Source organism: Poeciliopsis prolifica, unplaced genomic scaffold, assembly GCF_027474105.1.
Source record: "Poeciliopsis prolifica strain line A6 unplaced genomic scaffold, Auburn_PproV2 SCAFFOLD118, whole genome shotgun sequence".
NCBI lineage: Eukaryota > Metazoa > Chordata > Actinopteri > Cyprinodontiformes > Poeciliidae > Poeciliopsis > Poeciliopsis prolifica.
Genome location: NW_026562493.1, coordinates 755,824 through 780,776, shown reverse-complemented (window position 1 = coordinate 780,776; position 24,953 = coordinate 755,824). Strand labels below are relative to the sequence as shown.

Sequence of the window (24,953 nt, the reverse complement as noted above, 5' to 3'; positions counted from 1 at the left end):
AACTTTCATGAATTTGCAGAAAATTACACAGTGGTGCATTTTTGACTTATTTCACTGAGAGAAAGCTTTTTTCGTCTTAGTCTTATTTTTGACTTCTTTCACTGAGATCAACACTGGAATTGTTCAAAACACTAAAATATACTGCTTCTCAGTACTTCTAAGCTGTTTCAAAGATTATAAAGCTGAACTTTCATGAATTTGCAGAAAATTACACAGTGGTGCATTTTTGACTTATTTCACTGAGAGAAAGCTTTTTCGTCTTAGTCTTATTTTTTGACTTCTTTCACTGAGATCAACACTGGAATTGTTCAAAACACTAAAATATACTGCTTCTCAGTACTTCTAAGCTGTTTCAAAGATTATAAAGCTGAACCTTCATGAATTTGCAGAAAATTACATAGTGGTGCATTTTGACTTATTTCACTGAGAGAAAGCTTTTTTCGTCTTAGTCTTATTTTTGACTTCTTTCATTGAGATTAACACTGGAATTGTCCAAAACACTAAAATATACTGCTTCTCAGTACTTCTAAGCTGTTTCAAAGATTATGAAGCTGAACTTTCATGAATTTGCAGAAAATTACAAAGTGGTGTATTTCTGACTTATTTCACTGAGAGAAAGCTTTTTTCGTCTTAGTCTTATTTTTGACTTCTTTCACTGAGATCAACACTGGAATTGTTCAAAACACTAAAATATACTGCTTCTCAGTACTTCTAAGCTGTTTCAAAGATTATAAAGCTGAACTTTCATGAATTTGCAGAAAATTACACAGTGGTGCATTTTTGACTTATTTCACTGAGAGAAAGCTTTTTTCGTCTTAGTCTTATTTTTGACTTCTTTCACTGAGATCAACACTGGAATTGTTCAAAACACTAAAATATACTGCTTCTCAGTACTTCTAAGCTGTTTCAAAGATTTTGAAGCTGAACTGTCATGAATTTGCAGAAAATTACAAAGTGGTGCATTTTTGACTTATTTCACTGAGAGAAAGCTTTTTTCGTCTTAGTCTTATTTTTGACTTCTTTCAATGAGATCAACACTGGAATTGTTCAAAACACTAAAATATACTGCTTCTCAGTACTTCTAAGCTGTTTCAAAGATTATGAAGCTGAACTTTCATGAATTTGCAGAAAATTACACAGTGGTGCATTTTTGACTTATTTCACTGAGAGAAAGCTTTTTTCGTCTTAGTCTTATTTTTGACTTCTTTCACTGAGATCAACACTGGAATTGTTCAAAACACAAAAATATACTGCTTCTCAGTACTTCTAAGCTGTTTCAAAGATTATAAAGCTGAACTTTCATGAATTTGCAGAAAATTACACAGTGGTGCATTTTAGACTTGATTCATTGAGAGAAAGCTTTTTTCGTCTTAGTCTTACTTTTTGACTTCTTTCACTGAGATCAACACTGGAATTGTTCAAAACACTAAAATATACTGCTTCTCAGTACTTCTAAACTGTTTCAAAGATTATAAAGCTGAACTTTCATGAATTTGCAGAAAATTACACAGTGGTGCATTTTTGACTTATTTCACTGAGAGAAAGCTTTTTCGTCTTAGTCTTATTTTGACTTCTTTCACTGAGATCAACACTGGAATTGTTCAAAACACTAAAATATACTGCTTCTCAGTACTTCTAAGCTGTTTCAAAGTTTATAAAGCTGAACTTTCATGAATTTGCAGAAAAATACACAGTGGTGCATTTTTGACTTATTTCACTGAGAGAAAGTTTTCTCGTCTTAGTCTTATTTTTGACTTCTTTCACTGAGATCAACACTGGAATTGTTCAAAACACTAAAATTTACTGCTTCTCAGTACTTCTATGCTGTTTCAAAGATTATGAAGCTGAACTTTCATGAATTTGCAGAAAATTACAAAGTGGTGCATTTTTGACTTATTTCACTGAGAGAAAGCTTTTTTCGTCTTAGTCTTATTTTTGACTTCTTTCACTGAGATCAACACTGGAATTGTCCAAAACACTAAAATATACTGCTTCTCAGTACTTCTAAGCTGTTTCAAAGATTATGAAGCTGAACTTTCATGAATTTGCAGAAAATTACACAGTGGTGCATTTTTGACTTATTTCACTGAGAGAAAGCTTTTTTCGTCTTAGTCTTATTTTTGACTTCTTTCACTGAGATCAACACTGGAAATGGTCAAAACACTAAAATATACTGCTTCTCAGTACTTCTAAGCTGTTTCAAAGATTATAAAGCTGAACTTTCATGAATTTGCAGAAAATTACAGTGGTGCATTTTAGACTTGATTCATTGAGAGAAAGCTTTTTCGTCTTAGTCTTACTTTTTGACTTCTTTCACTGAGATCAACACTGAAATTGTTCAAAACACTAAAATATACTGCTTCTCAGTACTTCTAAGCTGTTTCAAAGATTATAAAGCTGAACTTTCATGAATTTGCAGAAAATTACATAGTGGTGCATTTCTGACTTATTTCACTGAGAGAAAGCTTTTTTCGTCTTAGTCTTATTTTTGACTTCTTTCACTGAGATCAACACTGGAATTGTTCAAAACACTAAAATATACTGCTTCTCAGTACTTCTAAGCTGTTTCAAAGATTATAAAGCTGAACTTTCATGAATTTGCAGAAAATTACACAGTGGTGCATTTTTGACTTATTTCACTGAGAGAAAGCTTTTTTCTTCTTAGTCTTATTTTTGACTTCTTTCACTGAGATCAACACTGGAATTGTTCAAAACACTAAAATATACTGCTTCTCAGTACTTCTAAGCTGTTTCAAAGATTATGAAGCTGAACTTTCATGAATTTGCAGAAAATTACAAAGTGGTGCATTTTTGACTTATTTCACTGAGAGAAAGCTTTTTTCGTCTTAGTCTTATTTTTGACTTCTTTCACTGAGATCAACACTGGAAATGGTCAAAACACTAAAATTTACTGCTCCTCAGTACTTCTAAGCTGTTTCAAAGATTATGAAGCTGAACTTTCATGAATTTGCAGAAAATTACACAGTGGTGCATTTTTGACTTATTTCACTGAGAGAAAGCTTTTTTCGTCTTAGTCTTATTTTTGACTTCTTTCACTGAGATCAACACTGGAATTGGTCAAAACACTAAAATTTACTGCTCCTCAGTACTTCTAAGCTGTTTCAAAGATTATAAAGCTGAACTTTCATGAATTTGCAGAAAATTACACAGTGGTGCATTGTTGACTTATTTCACTGAGAGAAAGCTTTTGTTGAACCTGATGCTCCAGTGGAATGAATTCTTTTCCCAGACAGTGGAGCATGAGGCAGGAATTTTTCATAATCAATGATTGTGTAGCCCCAGCATCAATAAGAAAATTTAGAAAGGTTCCTGCAACAAACACAGTGAGCATGGGTAAGATTTTATGTGCTTCAATTGTATATTTCATATATGTGCTTTGTGTGTTACTTCTTGCAATTATGCTGAACCAGAGGTTGCTCCAACGGCACTGGGTTTAGACAGGTGGAATACCCTCCACAATGTGAGGCCAAAGGTTGTTAAGGTGGAATGGCTGGATAGAGCTTAGTGACGTCAGGTGTACTCATTGGTGCCGCTAGGAGCAAGCTCATCGCAGCAGGTTGACATGTTGAGAAGAGAGAAAAACAGTCATTAGTTTTCTCATTTTTCTTACCTTGTTCATCTGATTTCTAATGTTTTTTTTCTTTCTTCAGCTTTCTGAACCATCCGAAATCTGTGTTGTTGTGCTTGTTTGTTTGTTTGTTTTATTCCTGTTTCCAGACTCTGAGTGTATCTGTGTGCTTGCATTATTTGTAAATGAATAATGCAAGCACTTTTTTTAATGTTTCAGCAGCTGTTGTTTCTGTAGCAGAAACAACAAGTTTTTTTTCTATCAAAAAACTTGGGTTCAAATAACCCATGATTAGGAAATCCAAATTTATGCCATTGTGGCAAATACTGAACACATGATTCCCCATTTTCTAATTGTAATTCTACAAACCTCCTACAATTTAAAGCGTTTATTTAAAACGTTTATCCAAATCTTCAGTCTAATTTGATAGACCTACAACTCAGTCTAAATTAATAGACCAACAAACCTTAAGATGTTTTGTTGCCCCTCTCAGCTCTGTCTCTATCCTGTCGTGGCTGATCCAACCTGGTGGAGCATCAGAAGAGTCCTGTTGTGGATCTTTGGAGGGCTGGATGGTGTTCCTTCAGCCTTCCCCACAGGGGCGTCCTGGGGCATCGTGGTGGGCATCGTGGTGGGCGTGGACGACGGATTCCACCTGCACACCTGCTGCCACTTACCTTATCTGGAGGAGTACTTCAGGAGGATGAAGCCGACACTCCAGTGTCAGAGTGTTAGCCAGTTAATGGTAGATCCAGTTGAACGCTGACCTCAGACCAACCGGACCTGTTCTAACGTTGTTCTTGTTGCCTCGCCTCAGGTGTTGTCTCCGTGAAGCTTCCGGTGTCTGTTTTCCATCTGGATTCCTTGTGGCTGGGAGTACCACCGAGATCACGTGACCTGATCCTTCTCATTTCCCGGAGAACCCGTCTCACCCGTCCGCCCTCCAACGCCGCAGTTGCCCGTCCCCTCTTCTCCAACATCAGATCCACCGTGCTTCCTGCCCTCTCTGCTCTCTCTTCACCAGCAAGAAACCATTGGTCCGGTTCCGCCCTCCCGAGTGTCTGACCCTGGCTGTTGCTTGTCATATATTGCACCTGGTTTGTAATAAATCACTGAACTTTCACTGGTCTCCTGAGTGCGTTCTGCGTATGTGGGTTAATCGCATAAACCAAAACATGACAAGTCCTCTTTTTCTCAGACAGACCTGGCCAAGGTTTGGAGGAAAACCAATTGAAGGTTTGGTGATCAGCCCTCTTCTGAGGTCCACCGACTTGGACGAACCAGCGCAGGTCCCATCTGGGTCGCCAAACTGTGAAGTACACAATTCAAAGATTTTCTCTTTTAATAAAAACCTACTTCACACTCTTCATCAACAAATCATAACATCAGGGTACATTATAACAGAACAGTGTCATAATAAAAAGTGGTTGACATTACAGCATCAATTGAAAGGTGATGCTGGAAGCTGTTGCTATGACAACTACTTATAATTCTTTGCTAACCATGTTCAGACTTGCAGGGGCCTTTTGGCTGAAATGGCTTGAGCAACTGATAGAATGAGTCCAAATACCTTCTACATATTTCCACAGAATTATAAGAACTGAAAGATTATTAAAAATGTGATTTTCAAAGATTTGTGCTGCTTTCATGGTGCTTCGTGTTATAAGAATAACATTTGTATAAAGATTAGGATGATATGAATTTGTTTCAGTTAAATGTATTTATTGGACTAAACAAATGTAATCTCTTTTTGAAAAATCTCTTTAAAAAACTCCTGATCTGAAATAGGCTAACTGATTTTTTGGTGTTGAAACTTTGAAGCAGGAGCTGAGGCCACCAGTAAGGACAAATATAAATGTCTCATCAATAAGAAGTTGATATACATTTGGATACCAATGTAGACATGATAATAATGATATAAACTGCACTGTAATATATACAATATTGATAATATGAGTAATTCTAACAGTGACTAAATTTGATCATGTTTCAACTGCTGCCATTTATTTTGTTTTAGTCGTCAGAAAAAATGCGCTTAAAAAGTGGAAGTTGAGTCCTGCAACCATAAAATAAAAAGCTAAGCTCCAACAGAAATGTCAGTCTGAAATGTCAGCCTGAATAGCTTCTGCTACCCAGAACTGCACGGACAGAAAAACAAAGAAAGCTGCAAGGATCTTCATTGGAGATGTTGGAGGATTCCACTGCTGAGTCTGCAGCCTCATCCATCCAGCTTTTCTCACACCTGGACGACACTCAGCACTGCCGCGCCACCCGCCGAGCGGCTCAGCTGGAGTGAACACCCGGATCACATCCAGGCTGATATCACCAGCCTCGGTGTCGCCATGCCGCTCAGGGCGCTTTTGTAGCAAGCAGCGGTGACCCGCCGGCCGGCCGGCCTCACGGTCACGCACAGCAGGCCTTTAGCTCGGCGCGGCCACCTCCTGTCACCGGGAGCAGACGCCTCAGTAGTTGGCTTATCACCAAGATGCAAATGAGAACTGGGACCGACTCAGCTTTTCCTTCAAACCAAATTAGAACTGGCTTTATTTTGACATTCAAATCAGTTCGCTGACCTGTTTGTCAGAGCTGCACAGTCAGCAAAACCCGCTCGTATCAAGATCACATCAGTAAAAAAAATATCATAACAGAAAAAAATCCTGGCAATGACTCCGCTCCATTGCCTGCTCCGATGTTCTTCTCCATTCGGATTCCTAAAACAGTCACGTTTGCCTGGACAGAGAACAACCATGGACAAACAAGAACAGTAAACGCTTTTTCTTTTGTTTATCTGACAGCCCATTCATTATTCATTTTACTGAAAAAAAGATTCTTCTCCCAGGAAAGTCCTAGTCAAAATGTTACCATCCAAACCAAAAAATAAATTAAAATACTATGTCAAATTAAAATTTCACCCACACAAAAATACTATGAAGCATCACACACATATGAATCAATTTAAAGGCTGAAACAAAGAAAGTATGTGTGAAGAACTTCAGCCAAATCCAAAACCAACTATAAGAAGAAAGTCAGTATGAAGTATTGAATGACTGAGCTTCTTTAGCAAGCTTCCTGTTTCATCAACAGGGTTGTGGATATCAGCATCTTTGTTTTCCTGCCTTCTTCATTTGAGGGGTGAACCAGTGGTAACTGGTTTCCTACTGTGTTCTGGTTCTTCCTCACTCCGTGTTCTGCTGAATGTCTGTTCCCAGTCAATTCCTCCACTGTACCTTCCAGGGTCTCCTCCAGAGTCTCCTGGTTGCTCCTCTGCTGCTCCCTTGGATCCTCCATCATGCGTTCACCTTGATTTATCTCAGACAAAAGGAACACAGATCATCCAGCCAAACTCAGGCCAACTCTAACTTTCTCCTCAGATCGTCTCCAATCCCCTGGAATTGTGAGATTCTCCTCCTCAGGTCACCACTTGAGACTCTGTTCAAACCCAGTGGTTAAGTCCACTCACCTAGACCAGCTTCATTCTCTGTGTAATAAAATCTTTTCTATTAGAAATATGCACAAAACTTTGTTGACATGCCACTAAATTCAAAAACACAATTTCACAATTGCCGTTTCCATTAAAAAAGAAATGCAGATAAAGTCAAATCTGAATAAGTTTGTTCATGTGAAAAAACAATCATCATCCTACCACTTCCTGTTGTTTTCTTTGTCATTTCCACCAGCAGTAACATCTGGTAGTTAAATGCATGACTTGTAAAGAGAAAGAAGCGTTTCCATGGCAGTTTTGCAAAACAAAACGTCAAATTGCTTAATATGTGGAACAGAGCTACTGTTGCTGGACAAGAGAGAAAATACCACTTACTGACCCTCTGCCTTCCTCATCATTTTTCTCTGTTGAGATGCTCCTCGTTCACAGGAGGTTTGTGGATACAGGCAGTGCCTGAATGGTTTCAACGAGATTCAAGTTTTCTCAAACATGAATAAAAAAATCAAAGAAACACACAGTCAATTTTATATATCAACCCTGTTTAATTTCATTTTATTATATGAAGTCATATGAAGGTGTTGAGGGGATCCGATTTGGTGGCCTGAGGATCACATCTCTGCTTTTTGCAGATGATGTGGTCCTATTAGCTTTGTCAGGACGTGATCTGCAGCTCTCTCTGGAGTGGTTCGCATCCGAATGTGAAGCGGCCAGGATGAGGATCAGCGCCTCCAAATCCGAGGCCATGGTCTTAAAGAAGAAAAGTGTAGAGTGCTTCTCTGGGTTGGGGAGGGTGTCCTGCCCCTAGTGGAAGAGTTCAAGTATCTCAGGATCTTGTTCATGAATGAGGGAAGAAGGGAGCGGGATATTGACAGGCGGATTGGTGCAGCATCCGCCGTGAAGCAGGCGCTGTACCAATCCATTGTGGTGAAGAGAGAGCTGAGCCGAAAAGCAAAGCTCTCGATTTACGGGTTGATCTACGTTCCCTCCCTCATCTGTGGTCATGAGCTTTGGGTCATGACTGAAAGAACGAGATCACGGATACAAGCGGCCAAAACGGGTTTCCTCTGTAGGGTGGCTGGGCTCTCCCTTAGAGATAGGGTGAGAAGCTCAGATGGCAGGGACTCTATTCTATTCAGTGTGTGCTGTTTCTGGGTTGGATTCAGTAAGAAGAGGCTGATTGGTGTTTGATGTTCCCAATCTTTGGTTCAATGAAACCATTTTAAAGCTGCTGTATTCTCATAACTAAATCAAAGTTTGCGCTGAAGAGAAACAGAACTACATTGTGGCTGGCTCAGTTGAATCCAATGAGAATACAGTCAGTTAGACTGTAGCCAACAGTTAGAGCAGCCAACGGATGGATGGGTGTTGTGTGTGTATACATAAATATATTTTAAAAACTAAATTTTATTGAGAAGGTTGAGATACAGTAATACAGGAACTTTGTTGCTTTTGAGACAGCATTAAATTATAAGAGTGGGAGATGAAAATGAAATGCTAAATGTGTAAAACATGGCTGCAGAGTTAAAGGTCAAACGTTTTCAGTTCAACTTTCACCAGGAGTAAAAGTATCAAATGGAAAATCTTCACAGTTGACCATCCTTGCAAGATTTCCTTAAAGATAAAAACCAGAATCTACCTGCTCTCTTCCTGGAGTTCTGCTCTGGATCACAATTTAGATTTATTTAATGTACAGTCCCTTGCGAAAGCATTCGTTCCCCTTGAACTTTTCAACCTTTTGCCACTTTTCAGGCTTCAAACATAAAGATCTAAAAAAATTTATTATTTTGTTAAGAATCAACAAGTGGGACACAATCATGAGATGGAAAAAAAAATTGGATATTTTAAACTTTTTTAACAAATAAACTGTTAAAAGTGGGGCATGCAATATTATTCAGCCTCTTTACTTTCAGTGCAGCAAACTCACTCCAGAAGTTCAGTGAGGATCTCTGAATGATCCAATGTTATCTGAAATGACTGATGATGATAAATACCATCCACCTGTGTGTAATCAAGTCCCCTATAAATGCACCTGCTCTGTTTAAAGCACAAAGAGCATCATGAAGACCAAGGAACACCAGTCCCAGATACTGTTGGTGAAGTTTAAATTTGGATACACAAAGATTTTCCAAGCTTTAAACAACTCAAGGAACACTGAGCAAACAATTGTATTGAAATGAAAGGAGTATCAGACCACTGCAAATCTACCAAGACCCAGCTGTCCCGCTAAACTTTCTCTCTACAGAGATCCACAGCTGAGGTGGGAGAGTCTGTCCATAGGATAACAATCAGTGCTACACTGCACAAATCTGGCCCTTACGGAAGAGTGGCAAGAAGAACGATATTTTGCAAAGGTATTCATAAAAAGTCCGGTTTAAAGTTTATCACAACCCACCTGGGAGACACTAAACATGGAAGAAGGAACTTTGGTCAGATAAAACCAAAATCAAACTTTTTGGCCACAATGCAAAACGATGTTTTGCGTAAAAGCAACACAGCTCATCACCTTGAACCTACCAACCCCACTGTCAAACATGGTGGTGGCAGCATTAGTTTGGGCCTGGTTTTCTTCAGCAGGGAAGATGGATGGAGCCAACTACAGGACCATTCTGGAATCAATCAATCAAATTTTATTTGTATAGCACATTTCAGCTACAAGGCATTTCAAAGTGCTTTACATCATAAACACAAAACACAAAGGCATGCAACATAGAATAAAATACCAAGTTTTTTTTTTTTTTCCCCCTCTTTCTTTCCCCTTCCCTTTGACACGGAATTTAAGCGCCTGTTACCGCCGGACTCCGCCGTCCGTTTAACCACGGGTATTCGCCAGGCCCCGTTGCCCACAACAGGAAAAGGTCTCGACCGTTTTACACGGAATTTAAGCGCCTGTTATCGCCGGACCTGTTGGAGTCTGTAAAAAACCCGAGACTGGGACGGAGATTTGTCTTCCTATATAAAACAAAATCTACAATGGAATGGTTCACAAATAAACGTATCCAAATATTAGAATGGCCAAGTCAAGGTCCAGACCTGAATCCAATGGAGAATCTGTGGAAAGACCTGAAAACTGTTGTTCATAAGCACACGCAACTTTTTGCAAGGAAGAATGGGCAAGAATTTCAGTCTCTTGATGTTGGTTTTGCCTATCAGTCTCTTGACAGACAAAATCAAGGTGGCGCTACAATGTAAGGGGACCGAATAACATTGCATGCCCCACTTTGCAGTTTTGTATGTTAAAGTTTAAAATATTCAAAACACTTCATTCCACTTTACAATTATGTCCCACTTGTTGATTCTTCACAAAATAATACAAATTGTAGATCTTTATGTTTGAAGCCTGAAAAGCAGCAAAAGGTTGAAAAAGTCAAAGGGGGCTGAAAACTTTCACAACGCACTGTAAATGTTCTGGTTTCTTCTGCAGAAAAATTACAAATTGTCCTTTTGTATAAACACTCCAAGGCAGCAAAGGCTTTGCTAAAACAAGCTGAAACAGCTCATGTTATAAAGTCTAACACTGTGTCAGTTCACAAAGTAAAAACTGGAGTTGTTTAAAATATTTAGCTACTCTAAGACAGATTGATCAGCGGTTTACAGGTTTTACGGTCCATGAAGTTGGAATAATAGATTTCTTTTACATATTGTGAAATGAAAAAGTTATTTGTTACCGATTTGAAGTTTAGTTGTTCAAAACTTTATTGATCAGAATCTTCCCAGCATTTCCATTGAGAAAGTCCAACCAACTATAAAAATGAGTACTACACAATGTATTGCCAACCTATCGGTATCATTGTTCAGACGTCATTAATGTCAACATATAACAGTAGAAGTTTTGAATTTGCACTGCCAATTCTGGAAGTGTTTATAGAACTTAAAGTGGCCACTTCCTCATAATAATGGCATTCGTCTCAATAAGTCACTTCAGCAGTGAACCTCCAACCAAACCCCCAGAACTCCCTACAGAGGCTGATGACATGTGCCTCAACTCATTTAACATTACATGAAAGTTATGCCATGTTTTTGAATTGTGACACTTTTGCTTGTTAGCACTGCAGTACAGCTAACTGCCACAGGAAGTAAGAAAAGTATCAGCGTCATTATTTTATTAGACAGAAAATGTGTAAAACAAGCAGCAAAGGTCTGAAGATGGTGGTGTGTTGGACTGACTTCCTCCATATTCACTGTACCTCTCACCCTACCAAACTTTACCCTTTTATTAAATATTGGTTCAAGAGACAATAGTAACTGTAATGTTACCATTACATAATTAGTGTGTCAACAGATCATACAGAAAAACGACCAGTTGATTTTTTTCTTAGAGGTTGTGTAGAAGCTGCAGCACAGCTAGCTAATACAGGAATTTTGAAAAGAAACAACTTAAGTTTAAAAGCTCCGAACAATAACACACAGCTTTTTTCAAACTTAAAAAGCTCATGAGCTTCAAAGTACGTGAATTTGTTTCTGTTCCATTTAGTAATTTTTCCACATGGCATCTATCAGTCCATCCGTCCGTCATCCTCTATGCTCTGGGCCAGAGGTCAGTCTCCAACACTCACTGGGTAAGAGGTTCAGGTGAAGTCTATGTGTTAACCATTTATGTAAAGAAATAAATTACATTAATTAATAAATGTCGAACCCGTTAGTGGACACCTTCGGTGAGGGATGCTGTCAGGCTGAAGAAGGAGTCCCATCGGGCCTTTTTGGCCTGTGGGACTCCGGAAGCAGCTGACAGGTACCGACAAACGACGTGTCATGCGGTTCGGGTGGTTGCTGAGGAAAAAACTCGGGTGTGGGAGGAATTTGAAGAGACCATGGAGAAACACTTCCCTACGGCTTCCAGGTGATTCTGGTCCACCATCTGGCGTCTCAGGAGGGGAAGCAGTGCCCCTCCTGAGTGCAGAACCTCGGATTCAGGAAGAGCAGTGTGGTTATAGTGGGGATGGTGTGCTGCTGACCTCACCTCGGGATGTTGCGGGCCGGTGGGCAGAATACTTTGAAGACGTCCTCAATACTATCAACATGCCTTCCATTGAGGAAGCTGAGCCTGGGAACTCTGGGTCGGGCTGTCCAGTCTCTTGTGACGTGGTCGCCGAAGTGGTTAAAAAACTCCTCGGTGGCAACTCCTCGGTGGCACTGGATGAGATTCGTCCAATTAGGCTCCGGATGTTGTAAGGTTGTGTTGGTTGACGCGACTCTGCAATATCACATGGACATAGGGAATAGCTCCCCTGGATTGGCAGACTGTGGTGGTGGTACCCCTGTTCAAAAAGGGGGACCATCGGGTGTGCTCCAATTATAGAGGGGTCACACTCTTAAGCCTCCCTGGCAAGGTCTATTCAGGGGTCCTGGAGAGGAGGTCTGTCGGATTGTTGAACTTCGGATTCAGGAAGAGCAGTGTGGTTTTTATCCCGGACGTGGAACACTGGACAAGCTCGACACCCTCTGCAGGGTCCTGGAGGGTGCATGGGAGTTCACAGCAGATTTAGGAAACTCAATTCACCCGTTAGACGGAGAGCTGGTAGCACATCTCCCCTCTCAGAAGAGGAAGTAGAGACTGAGAGAGTAGAGAGTGAAGAAAGGGGGAAGGGGAGGTGTTGCGCAACAACACTGTTCAAGTTGAGGTATTGACTTGGTTGGGACTTACCAGAGTTTAGAAAGTAAAAAAATACAAACAAATAAAGCTAAAGAGAAAAGGAACAGCAGAAACTGTGGCCCTGGTTATGAAGAGTCACATTTGTGATAATGAGATTTTGGTTGCTAAAAGGGAAGAGTGTGCCAGTAAAAAATAGAAAAGCAAGAGAAAAACAGAGGACTGGATCAATATGAGCAGATAATCACCAGACCTCTGTTCCACTGTGTAAAGAGTGTGACATTGTAGAGGTAGACATGGCAGGGAAGAGATCAATGACTACTTTCTGTTGATCCCTAATCCTTAACTTTCTGTAAGTAATTAACCTTTAGAGGAGAAATAAATGGAGAAATTAAGTGGGAAAAGCAATGAGAGCAAACAGAACAGAGGCTACCTCACTCTGCAGATAACGACAACAGCACAAATTAATAGTTGTCTCCTGTGTTGCCTCTGCAATTTGCAACATCGGATTCAGTTTTATTTGTGCAAGGCTGCATCTCCTTGTTGAGCTTGAGTCTTCTCTGCTATTTTATGAGATGACAAATATAGCAGCAGCGACAGAAAAAACAAGTCTCATCTCAGCCTGGATAAAAAAAATACACATATTAATTGTTTTCAAGGTGGGATTTGCTCTTTTCGTCTCTAACCTAATAGAGGATGTTTCTTTTTCCTTCAAGCTTGACTAGAGAAGTGGAAGAAGGGTTTTGTAAAGAGTCAGAGCGCCCTCAATGGCTGCCAGAGGAACTGTAAAAGCAAAATAAACTTTTCCAAGGAGCTTTTTCTTATTGAACGTTTTATTTGCTTTCTGTTTAAACTTGCAGCAGAAGATGAGCAGCTCAGTTCTGTGAACTCGGCACAAACACATTGATCTGTACACGCTTTAATGGCACACCAACATACCTCACAGTATATAATGTGTTTCAATTAGCAACGGGCAAACAGCATGGCTGCAGTCGTCACATTAGCAGAGCGATAAAGGCATGGTTGGCTTTAAGAAAAACTCGGCTTGTAAGAAATATAACTTATCACAATATGCACTTCATTGAAAGCTTCTAGCAAATAATTATGACGTTAAAAATTTGGAAAGTGGTTTTGAGCATTGAATAGATAAATTATGGAGTAAAAACAGTAATATCAGAGCATATCACAGGTAATTCACACAATCACTGAACAGAAAAGAGAAAATGTTATCACTCCCAGCAGGACTTTTTTAGGGAGAGTTTTTCCATTGTGTTCCCCTCTTGGTTTATCAGACCTCCAGCTGTGACTTCACCAAAACGGACACCTGGAAGGGAGAAACAAAACATTAGAACATTAAATGAACTGAGTAGCTCCAGATGAGGTGCTTGCTGTAGAGATGTGGAATAATGGTATGAATTCCTCAAACTGTTTCACATTTTGTCTCATAATAATGATGAACTTTAATATCTTATATTTACAGAACAGTAACTGTGTTGCCTTCAGCTGTTATAAAAATGCTGCATTTATTAAACAGGATGGAAAAAAAGGTTGACTTCATAATTTGATACTTTGAAATCAGGCCTCTGTCTCTTGAAGAAGCTCCTGCTTTTTGTTCCACCTGACTCCAGATTACACCACAGCAAAGCTCCTCCATAATGCAGTTTGCAACCTTCTTAGAAACATTGCACTGGGTTAAAGCATTAAAAATACAATTTTAAGAAAATATTTTTTATATCAAATCTGATTAATATTTTTAATAGATTTTTATTCCATTAGAACAAATTACAAATACCAGAAAATATCTTTAAAAAATTTATTTTCCTTTGATGCATTATACGAACTACTGCTTAGAGCAACGCTGGTAAAAATGTTGTTAAAGGGTCATTAGAGCCGCCATGTTGGGATGACTTCCTGGAAACGGAGCTTCGGGAAGAGCAGGATCTTCTTCTTAATCAATCAATCAAATTTTATTTGTAGAGCACATTTCAGCAGCAAGGCATTTCAAAGTGCTTTACATCATAAACACAAAAACACAAAGTCATGCAACATAGAATAAACAATACATTGTTCCATATTACATTTCAAATAAAACTTTAAAGAAGTGTGTTTTTAGTTGAGACTTAAAGGAAGTCAGGGTTTCTGCTGTTTTACAGTTTTCTGGAAGTTTGTTCCAAATTTTTGGTGCATAGATGCTGAAAGCTGCTTCTTTTCTTTTGGTTCTGGTTCTGGGGATGCAGAGCAGAACCAGAACCTGAGAGGTCTGGAAGGTTGATACAACACATGTGACCTTTGACCTCTTTGATGAGAATTTTCTAATTGAAACAAAGAAATCCCTGTTCTTTATGTAAGATTGAAGCCAGTCGAGCACCGAACCGGAGAGTCCAACCCAACTCTCCAGTCGATTCAGTAAAATGTCAAAAGCTGCACTGAGATCCAACAGAACCAGCACTGTGGTTCTCCCACAGTCCGTATTTATATGGATGTCATTGAATACTTTGACTAGGCCAGTCTCCGTGCTGTGGTGAGCACGAAAACCAGATTGGAGAAGAGTCAAAGCAGTTGGTCATCATGAGGAAACTATTTAATTGTTTGCACACAGTTTTTTCAATAACTTTGCTGATGAATGGGAGGTCAGAGGTCGGCCTGTAATTCTGCAGTAGTGATTTGTCCAGATTGTTCTTTTTTAGCAGTGGTTTGATGACTGGTGTTTTCAAAGCCTGGGAAAAACACCTGATATAAGTGATGAGTTACTATTTGGATCAGATCAGTAACAATAACAGGTAGGACTTTCTGAAAGAAATGTGTGGGTAGGACATCCAGACAGGCAGGAGCTTGAACTTAACTGACTTATAATTTATAATTAAGTAGTTGAAAATGGGTCATTTTTCCTGTTTGTTTTGTTTGGGTACAGCAATGGTTCTGGCTTTAGAGTTGATGTGCAGATTAATCCTCTGATTTTTTTGAATTTTCTCTGAAAAGAAGCTGGAAAACTTGTTCCATCAGCATTAGATTGAGTTCAGGTGGTAACGTCACAGGAGGGTTTGTGAGCCTGTCAACTGTTGCAAATAAAGCTCCAGCATTGTTAATGTTTTTATGACATCTGCAAAGAAAGCCTCCCTTGCATGTTTTAGTGTTGAGTGATAGTTACGTAGTCTTTCTTTATAGATGTCATTATGAACGTGAAGTTGACTTTTACGCCATTTTGGTTCTGCCCACCGTTAGCGTTGATCTCAAAGTTCACCTCCAGCAGTTTAATCTTCATTTCTATAGCCTGAAGTCGTTGTAAAATACTGCTCATGTCCTTGGGGTCAGATCAGTAACAATATTAATTCCAGATTCTTGTATATCTTTTCGTCAGTCCTGGGGTCAGTTTGAGGCATTTTGCCCTGGTTTAACTTGGAGGTAAAGAAAAGTAAGGTAAAAATAAAAGTCAGAAAATCCCCCAGTCCTTAAGTTTGGAGTAATCCAGTTAAGATGTAAATAATGTAAATATAACTATAAAAACTGTCACTTGAAAAATAACTCACAGGCAGAGTTATCAGTAAGAGCAAGAGAGAGCAGGATGAGCTGTTCCTCCTTCAGCAGTTAAAAGGAAAATAAAGAGACAAAGGGCCAATTTCAAGGTGTTAAATTTAAGTCGTATTTGATATATAATATTTTTATAACAACTGAAGGAAACACAGTTACTTGTTATAAACATTATACTGGCCCTTTAAATATTGAAAAATATTGAAAACTATCCTCTAGCTAATATTACTTGTTGTTGATCTATCAAAGAAATTCTAATAAAAGGTTTGTGACTGGAAACATGAAAGATGTGGAAATGATCCAGTATTGGTAGTCATCATAATGTCAGTCTGATCTCTAAGTACTGACCATCCGATGTAGCACTGGCACAAGTTTTCATGGGACGTAGCCTGCTTGATGAGGAGCTCTACTTGTGTTGGGACATCCAGCGTGTCATCGTGAGAAAAGTCTCGCCCTGAAAACATAAACTATGCGTGAGTGACTAGATGTGGAGACTGGCTCCTCAGAGCCTTCAGGTGGTTTTGTTGTACAGCAGTGTGTTGAGGAAAAACCGAGCTGTGATCGTCCAGTTTGGGTCAGTGCTGAGTCCAGAACCCACCTGTGAGTTTGTCACGTACTCGGTTGATAATCTGAATGGCTTTCTTGTTGAGAGCCTCTGGCTGCACAAGGCCATCTCCAACTTTAAAACACAAACATACTGGGGTTAATATATTACTGATCTAGAAAATTACAGTCTGTTTGCAACACAATAACATTCATGTGGAGCTCCATAAAAACAGATGGACTCACTGAAGGAGTGTATGGATTCAGGCACCGTGGTCCCAGGTTTCTTGTGCGTGGTCTCTCCCAGGTCTATGCCATCCAGCGCCTCTGCATACGACAAAATTTGAGGGTTTGGTTGTGTTTTCTGCTAAAGCGGAGTCATTCTCTCTAGAGTCTACATGCTACTGACCGACTGACTGGCCGGCGGTGTACGAGTCAGTCCTGGTTCGGGAACGCTTGGTGCCTTTGGTGTTTGCTGTGAGACAGGTTTTCATTAATGAAATACAAATGCCTCTCAGTCAGTCTATTGATTGAAATGGACAGTAGACAAATTCTACTACCCTGGAATGATTTGAGTACCTCGATTATTGAAATTCCTCAAGAAAAATTTATCTACCTCGAAGCTTTGTTAAATTATGTTTTATTATTTAGCTCACCAAGTTCCAATCGGGTTATTATTTGCGTTGCGCAGAGCTCTCACTTCCGCCTATGAGTTGTTGACGAGAGCCAAGTGTTAGCAGCATAACGTCCAATTTTCAAGTTCGGCCCTTGGGGATTTTATTCATTGCTGACAATCCCTGGGTTTTCATCATTTATGGGATACCAATAAGCATCCTTAAAATGAATGGTGCCATCCCTGGAGTACGGCAGCCTTTTTCCTCCGGGAGCTGCTGGTTCAGAGCGAATGGTGGGACGAGCCTGCAGGAGTATTTATTCAGGTAGGCAGATAGACTGAACACACCGGGCAGCTGAGTAGTTTAGTTGATGCATACAGTGTAAGTGTAGCTTTACGGATGAACTGCCCAATAAATTTAATATGATCCTGGTCTGAACAAACGGGTGACGGAGTGCATTGTGGTGGTACATAGCTGGTAGATGAGATTCTGAGTGTGGCGAACAAAGGTGGCTGGGCAAAGTAGAGTTCATCTATTAAATTGACTAAAGATGAATACATAAACTAAAAGCTGGATTACAGACATTTTTATAAGCGATTTTGTGAGTCTGCCTCTTTATTATTAGCTTCAGTATAATTCCAGATTCTTGTATATCTTTTCTTCAGGTTAATTTAGAATTATTGTTACAAGTTAATTTCCTAAACTACTGAAAAGTAAATGTTAGGAATGCTCAATTATGAAAAATTGGACTGATGTTGCTATCTAATAGTAAACTGGTGTTATGCTAGATTTACCAATATTTTACAGATTTTTAAAATCTGATTAGTTGATTAATCATAAGGACAATCTATAGATTACTCGATTACTAAAATATCTGTTTAAAACAGCCCTATTATTTTGTCAGAAAATTCTGTTTTTACTGGATGTATCCTACTATTAACAATTAATTGATTACTGAATCAATTAATTAATAAATTCAATTAATAACGAGTTAATTAATCAATTAATAACGAATTAATAAATCAATTAATGATGAATTAATTAATTAATTCAGGAATTAATTAATTCAATTAATAATAAATTAATTAATCAATTAATTCAGTAATTAATTAAGATGGTCAATTAATCAAGATTAGTCCAATTATTTTTTTCAGTTCTAGAATATTACCAATTCACTTTGACACAAAAACTGTTGAAATAAATTAAAATCTGCAAACATGTTAATATTGGAACTTGTTCAGCAGCCGCAGTCATTTACCGTGTTTTTATGGGTGTGTATGAGGTGTGTGTCAGGAAGAACAGCTCAACGGCTCCTTACTGTCCATGAGCCTCCAGTTGAGTAGCGGGTCGTAGACGAAGGCCTCCAGGACAGCCATGACGCTATCCCTGTGCTCCCTCAGGACCTCCATCACAGTGTGGCAGGTGATCCTGTAATTCCCATCCAACCCCGTCACCTACACACACATGCAGATGGAAAAACAGGGTTTTTGGTTTAATAGTGAGTCCCAAATAGGAATTGAGATGCTTTGACTTAAATTCTGACAAATTTGACTTCATTTTAAATTAATTTTCTTCTTCATTAAGAACAAATTAGAGTTATAAATTTTGTTAAAAACAGAAAAATAAAAATAGGATTGATCTCAAGTTTTCTTCTGCAGGAAGTTTATATTTGTGGAGAATTATGTAAACCAAAAAAAGGACTTACTGTATTTTTCGAACTCTAAGGTGCTACTTTTTTCACACGCTTTGAACCATGCGTCTTATAGCCCAGCGTGGCTTTTCTGTGGGTTTTTCTTCAACCACCAGGGAGCTCTTTAGCAGGAAGTGAATCATTGGAAGTCAAAATTGGAAATCATTTTCATTTAAAAGAAGCACAAGTTGGCTGCAGGCACGATGGAGAAATTTCTTCAAACTCATATGCCCTCATCATGGAAATCACACTAACAAGTTGATAAGATGCAGCTTTTAAGTTGAAAGCTATCAATCTGGCAGCACAGGAGGGAAATAGAGCCGCTGTAATAAACTCGGCATGAACAAATCCATGGTTCAGAGTTAGAGATGGAAGGCTGCATCCTTAATAGCAAATTTATTAAGGATGCAGGCCTCTGCTGCATTCTTGTGAAAAACTGAGAGCGACAAAGATACCAGAAGCTTATAGCCCTGCGCGGTTCATCTATGTACGTTTCAAGTTTTTGTTTATACTTTGTAGATGTGGCTAGAGTCCGGAAAATACGGTAGTTTCCAACATAATGATGCAAAAGAAAATATTAGATATTACTGATAGTTGTGTAATTCTGTTGTGAAAAATGAATGTAATTATTCTACCTAAAAATAGCCCCTGCTGAAATCTGTGTAAAAACACGTTGGTTCTCCACTTTCTTGGCCAAATTATTAGAAACCATTTTGGAAGGCCCAGAGACTCCTGCAGTAAATCCTCACAGATCATCCGTTCCCTCTCAGCGTTCCCAACATCATTACCTCCATGGCATTGGTTAGCATCCTCGTGAGTCTGAATGGAATCTTCTCAGGAAACTTCTCCCTGGTCATCGCCACCTGGCCAGCGATAGCATACAGGTGAGTTTCTGACTAATCACAGAAAACAACTGTGTCGGATTGAAAAACATTACTGCTCACTTCAAAACAGTCTCCAAAGTCAATGTGGAGGATCTTGCCGCTGAGGCGATCTAGCATCAAGTTGGATGGATGTCTGGGTAACAGAAAGTGCACCGTTAGTTGCTTTATGGTTATAGAGAAGATTTGTGTTGATGAGGGCAAGCTCACCTGTCGCCCAGGCCCAGGATGTAACCCACCATGGACATCACAGCCAGGGAACGCGTGTAGTTGGTTCTCCTGTCAAACCACACCTGGAACACAGGTAACATCCTTCCTCAAAAAATCCAATGCAGGTAAATAAAACTCATGTTCCGACTTAAACCAGGGAGATGGAGCGGATTGAACAGGATCCACAGTCCTTCACTGAGAGGAAGACACTTTACAATCCTGCTGGGAGTTTAGAAATCCAATTAATCAATCAATCATATTGATTTGTATCAATATGATTATCAGACAGTCACCAATTGTAACAAACATATGTAACAAACATCAATTGATTGATTGATTGATGATTCACTGATTATGGCTCAGAATCAGCTCCAACCAGGAGGGTTTTAGTCTAGATTTAAAGGAAGTGGGTGTTTTGGATGTTTTCCAGATTAGTGGATCATAGAAGTTGAATGCTGCTCCTCTGTTTGGTTAGCTTCCTTTGATTCATAATAACTGGAACATTGATCAACATATTCAATGATTTTGATGACTGTAATGTTTATTTCTCGTTTCATAATTGGTTACTTTATTATGTTTAATGGTGAAAGTCTCTTTGAAATTCCTCGAGGAAAATGTATCTGCCTCGAAACTCCTTTTATTATTTAGCTCACCAAGTTCCAATCGGGTTATTATTTGCGTTGCGCAGAGCTCTCACTTCCGCCTATGAGTTGTTGACGAGAGCCAAGTGTTAGCAGCATAATGTCTAATTTTCAAGTTCGGGCCGTGGGAATTTTATTCATTGATGACAGTAGGATACCAATAAGTGTCCTTAAAATGAATGGTGCCATCCCTGGAGTACGGCAGCCTTTTTCCTCCGGGAGCTGCTGTGTGACGGAGGAGCCGTCACAAGCTAAGACCTAATTAAAGAGACCGCGTTAGCACGCCCGCACACACACAAACATACACAATCGCTAACTTACTTTTTCTTGCAGCTTAAACTGGCGCGGTTCATTGTGGGTGCACTAGCGGTATTCCCGCTTCAGTTAACATTTATTCTGATCTGACATTTTCAGTCTCAAACATTTTTCTGGGTTTATTTTCAACTGGCTTCTTTGTTTCCAGATTGTGACACACCAGGAGAGAGTTGCGTGATGTGATGACGTCATCAGAACGTACTATTTGCTGTTAGATTATTGTATTTTTTGTATTACAATTTTATTTATTTATTCTTTATTATTATTATTATTATTATTAATTATTTTGTATACTTTAAGAATTTATTTGAGACAGGAGTAATTGCTTAGTTTTTGTTTTGTTTTCTTGATTTGACTTCATGTGGGTGGAGCCTCAGGCTTTAAAAGCAGGGCCCTGGTCAACAGAGAGGCAGTCTGCAGCTAGACTCTAGAGAACTCACACTGGAGGTGATACACTCTGAATGAAGGTACTGCTGTTTTGATTTCAACCTGCCTTGGACGTCTTTTCTTCATCTTTGTTCTCTGCATTAATATATCTCAACATTTGTCGACACCAATAAGATTTCACACAACCAAAAGCATGACAAAAAAAACAACAACAAAAAAACATCCAAAGCCAAGTGACATAACCACTAAATTCTTGTGTGGTTTGTCCAATAAACAGTCCAGGGAATTCAGACTATAAATAAATTTCACTGAAGTGATCTCTGGCCTTGGTTTTGTTTTGGTTGCCCAAGCCATAAGAGAACCCCATCACATGCTGGTTCAGTGCAAATGGTGGGACAAGCCTGCCTTATCAAACCCTTATCAAAATAGGAGTTTAAATGAGCTAATCAACCACTGCTGTGTTTATGAGAGGCTTATTAATAATCAATAACTAAATATCAAGCCTGGAAGCCTGATATCGTAACGGACTGAATGTTATGTTTTTAACAATCTCTGCTCGGCTTGCGGGGCACAGGCGGTTGCTGCGGCAACAGGTGTGCTTAACGGCAAAGGGAGAGAGAGAGTAAAAAGGTGTGAGTGGTTCTGAGTTGATCGCCTGTTTGGGTTATTTTATTTTTGTTTACCTTTGCCGTGGTTCATCACAGCCGCTGGAATAAACGACAAACTTGGACTAATAACCTCGTTTGTTAGCAGTAAACGTCACAACAAACATCAAATAAGACAAATATATTTGATTAAGTTTTAACAAACAAATGGCTTCTACCACAATAATTATGTGAAATTAAATGAATTATATCCCAAATTCAGAAGATTTGCCTTTATCTCTGCAGAGCTCTTTGGTTCCTCCCATCACTCTGTAGTTTCTCATACTGAGGTCATCAAACCACATTCACATCTACCATAACTGACTGACACCTGCTGGCCTCAGTTTTGCAACCAGCTTCTGACAGAGAAACCAGTAACCTGCTCCCAGTGAGGAAGAAACTGCATCAGGTTTTCTATCACTTTATCATTTCTGATATAACTGATGTATATTCGTATAGAAAATGAGTCAATAGGGTTTAATTTACAATTTTTATGTCTTTGTGTCATGAGGTAGATCTCAGCCGGCTGGTGAGAAAAAAACTAGATCTTGGTCTCAAAAAGTTTGGCCACCCCTGGTGTAAGCGTAGCTTTACGGACGAACCGCACAATAAATTTCAAATAATCCCCGTCTGAACAAATGGGTAACAGAGTACATCGTGGTGGTACATAGCTGGTAGATTAGATTCTACCAGCTATGTCCAGATAAGGCGAACAAAGGTGTAAGATTACAAATCCCATCAGTAACATGGACACAAAAGCAATTAATAGATGGGAAAAGTTAGACTTAATCTATAAAATTGACAAACTAAAAGCTGGAGTATAGACATTTTTTATAAGCGTATTTTAGAGCCTGCCTCTTTTTTATTAACTTGAATTTAATTTCAGATTCTTGTATAACTTTTCTTCAGGTTAACTTAGAAACCTGTCTTATTGTTACAGGTTAATTTTCTAAATTACAGGAAAGTAATTGTTAGGAATGCTCAAATATAAAAAAAATTGGACTGATGTTAATATCAAATATTAACATTGGTGTTATGCTAGATTTACTAATATTTCATTTTATCTGTATGATTACTCGATTAATTAGAAGAATAATTGATGGATTACTCGATTGCTAAAACATTCGTTTACAACAGCCCTAGTTAGGAGTCAGCATCGCACCTCAGAACTGGGGCTCTTGAGCCACAGGAGCTTGGCCAGGTCATCTCCAGCCGTGTTGTTGACGGCGTGCTCAAACACCTCTACCTTCTCCATCAGTGTCAGATGGTCGTAGTCCGGCGCCATCTGAAACAAGCCCAGGTCAAACCAATCTGTGTCCAATTCCGGCTGTTTCTACACATTTAAAAACAAAAAGTAATCTTATTCAAACTTTTAGGTGAATTCTCACTCTGAGCATAATGCGATGTTCAATGTTGAGCAAAATCTTTTTCTTCTCTCTGTAGTCCCTGATGAGGGCGTGCAGCGTGTCACAGTGAGGCACCCAGCCAATCAAGCCCGAGTTGGTGGAAAGAGGGATGACGGCGTAGCGCTGAATGCTGATGGACACAAACAGTCACATCCAGCCGTTAGTTTGTCTGAGGAATCAGCGTGTGGAAAACAAAGATGTGCATTAAGACTTAAAGCTTCCCATGAAGACCTGGAGCTGTAAAGACAAAACTTCTAGAAAATCACAAACGTCATCCAGGACACAGCCTGCAAAAAGCAACAAGTACAGGGAGACGAATGGACAAAAACTGATGGACAGACAGAGAGATGGACGGACGAATACACTGAAAGATTCATGGAGGACAGATAAGAAATGGACAAGCAGGACAACCATAAAAACATGATAAGACATGCACTATTCTTGATTCAATGATAAATCATTACAGAATCTGGGTAATTATTTTAACAAATATATCAGTTGTTATTCCATATAAATGCCATGTTCCAAATTATTATACAATTATTAAAGTGTCAAAGATTAAATTTTTTGTGCTATTAAATTTATAGATGATATTGTGTGTCAGGGCTCTTTGAATCACTATAGTTAATTTCAGAGAGCTGTTTGATTAGTTTGTCTGGTGAGCTCAATTAAAGGAAATCTACTGCAGAAGGATGTTCCACATTTTTAAGCAGGCCACAGGTTTCAAGCAATATGGGAAAGAGAAAGGATCTCTGCTGACAAAAATCATCAGATATTTGGTTAAATATCTAATGAAAACATTAAATATTTAACCAAAACTGAAGTGTTATTGTACTGTGAAGAGTTTTGTAGCTGATTAAGAACAATCAGCCTTTTTTGACCAGCAGTGGTTTTCGCGTTGGAATCCATTTTCACCCAATATTTTTGCTGAAACAAGAAGTCTGATTTCACCTAGGACAAGTGAGGTTGTATGTGCTTCGGATGTCCCTCTGAGTTCTTTTGCGATCTCCTGCTGTGAGGTAAATCTGGTGCTGGCTGTTCTTCTCTCCTTTAGTGGATAAGTGGTTGGCATGGAGGCTCACTGGAGACCCAAAGCTTCAGATGCTTCTTATCTGCTCTTGAATTGCTTTAGATTGAGCCCCCATGTTCAGCTGTTTTATATTTTTTGGCGTACTTCATGTTATCAGAACAGTTCTGATAACATGAAGTAGTAATAAAAAAGTAATCGTTTCCATCTGTATACCAGCTGTTAAAGTAATTTACAATAAAGTGTACGTTTCTATTATTATTCTTTAAAAATCAGAAGCGTTTTGTACTGTAGCTTGGCATTTTGAAACGACAAAAAAAAAATAAAAAATAAAATAACCTGCTGGTTATTTTTTTTTGTATTTTTACACAGGAAAAGATACTTTTCAAGCGGTAAAACAAGCTGGAGAAAGAATTGCATAGCTGATCAGAAGAGAACTTCTGATTAAG

At 39.0% G+C, this 24,953-nt stretch overlaps 1 protein-coding gene across 2 annotated transcripts in view; it reads right to left on the bottom strand.

Moving 5' to 3' along the window:
- Positions 1 to 12,204: 12,204 nt before the first annotated feature.
- mtor (mechanistic target of rapamycin kinase) overlaps positions 12,205 to 24,953 on the bottom strand; it is a 156,894-nt gene continuing 144,145 nt past the window's right edge. For both annotated transcript variants that reach the window (XM_055024320.1, XM_055024319.1), the window contains exons 48-58: positions 23,460 to 23,607; positions 23,234 to 23,356; positions 20,085 to 20,167; positions 19,938 to 20,010; positions 19,782 to 19,856; positions 18,622 to 18,757; positions 17,099 to 17,164; positions 16,936 to 17,016; positions 16,745 to 16,825; positions 16,495 to 16,600; positions 12,205 to 13,942 (exon numbers count right to left, since the gene is read on the bottom strand). In XM_055024320.1, the coding sequence (XP_054880295.1) occupies positions 13,927 to 13,942; positions 16,495 to 16,600; positions 16,745 to 16,825; positions 16,936 to 17,016; positions 17,099 to 17,164; positions 18,622 to 18,757; positions 19,782 to 19,856; positions 19,938 to 20,010; positions 20,085 to 20,167; positions 23,234 to 23,356; positions 23,460 to 23,607 (988 nt within the window). In that variant the 3' untranslated portion in view covers positions 12,205 to 13,926. The remainder of the gene's footprint in view (positions 13,943 to 16,494; positions 16,601 to 16,744; positions 16,826 to 16,935; positions 17,017 to 17,098; positions 17,165 to 18,621; positions 18,758 to 19,781; positions 19,857 to 19,937; positions 20,011 to 20,084; positions 20,168 to 23,233; positions 23,357 to 23,459; positions 23,608 to 24,953) is intronic.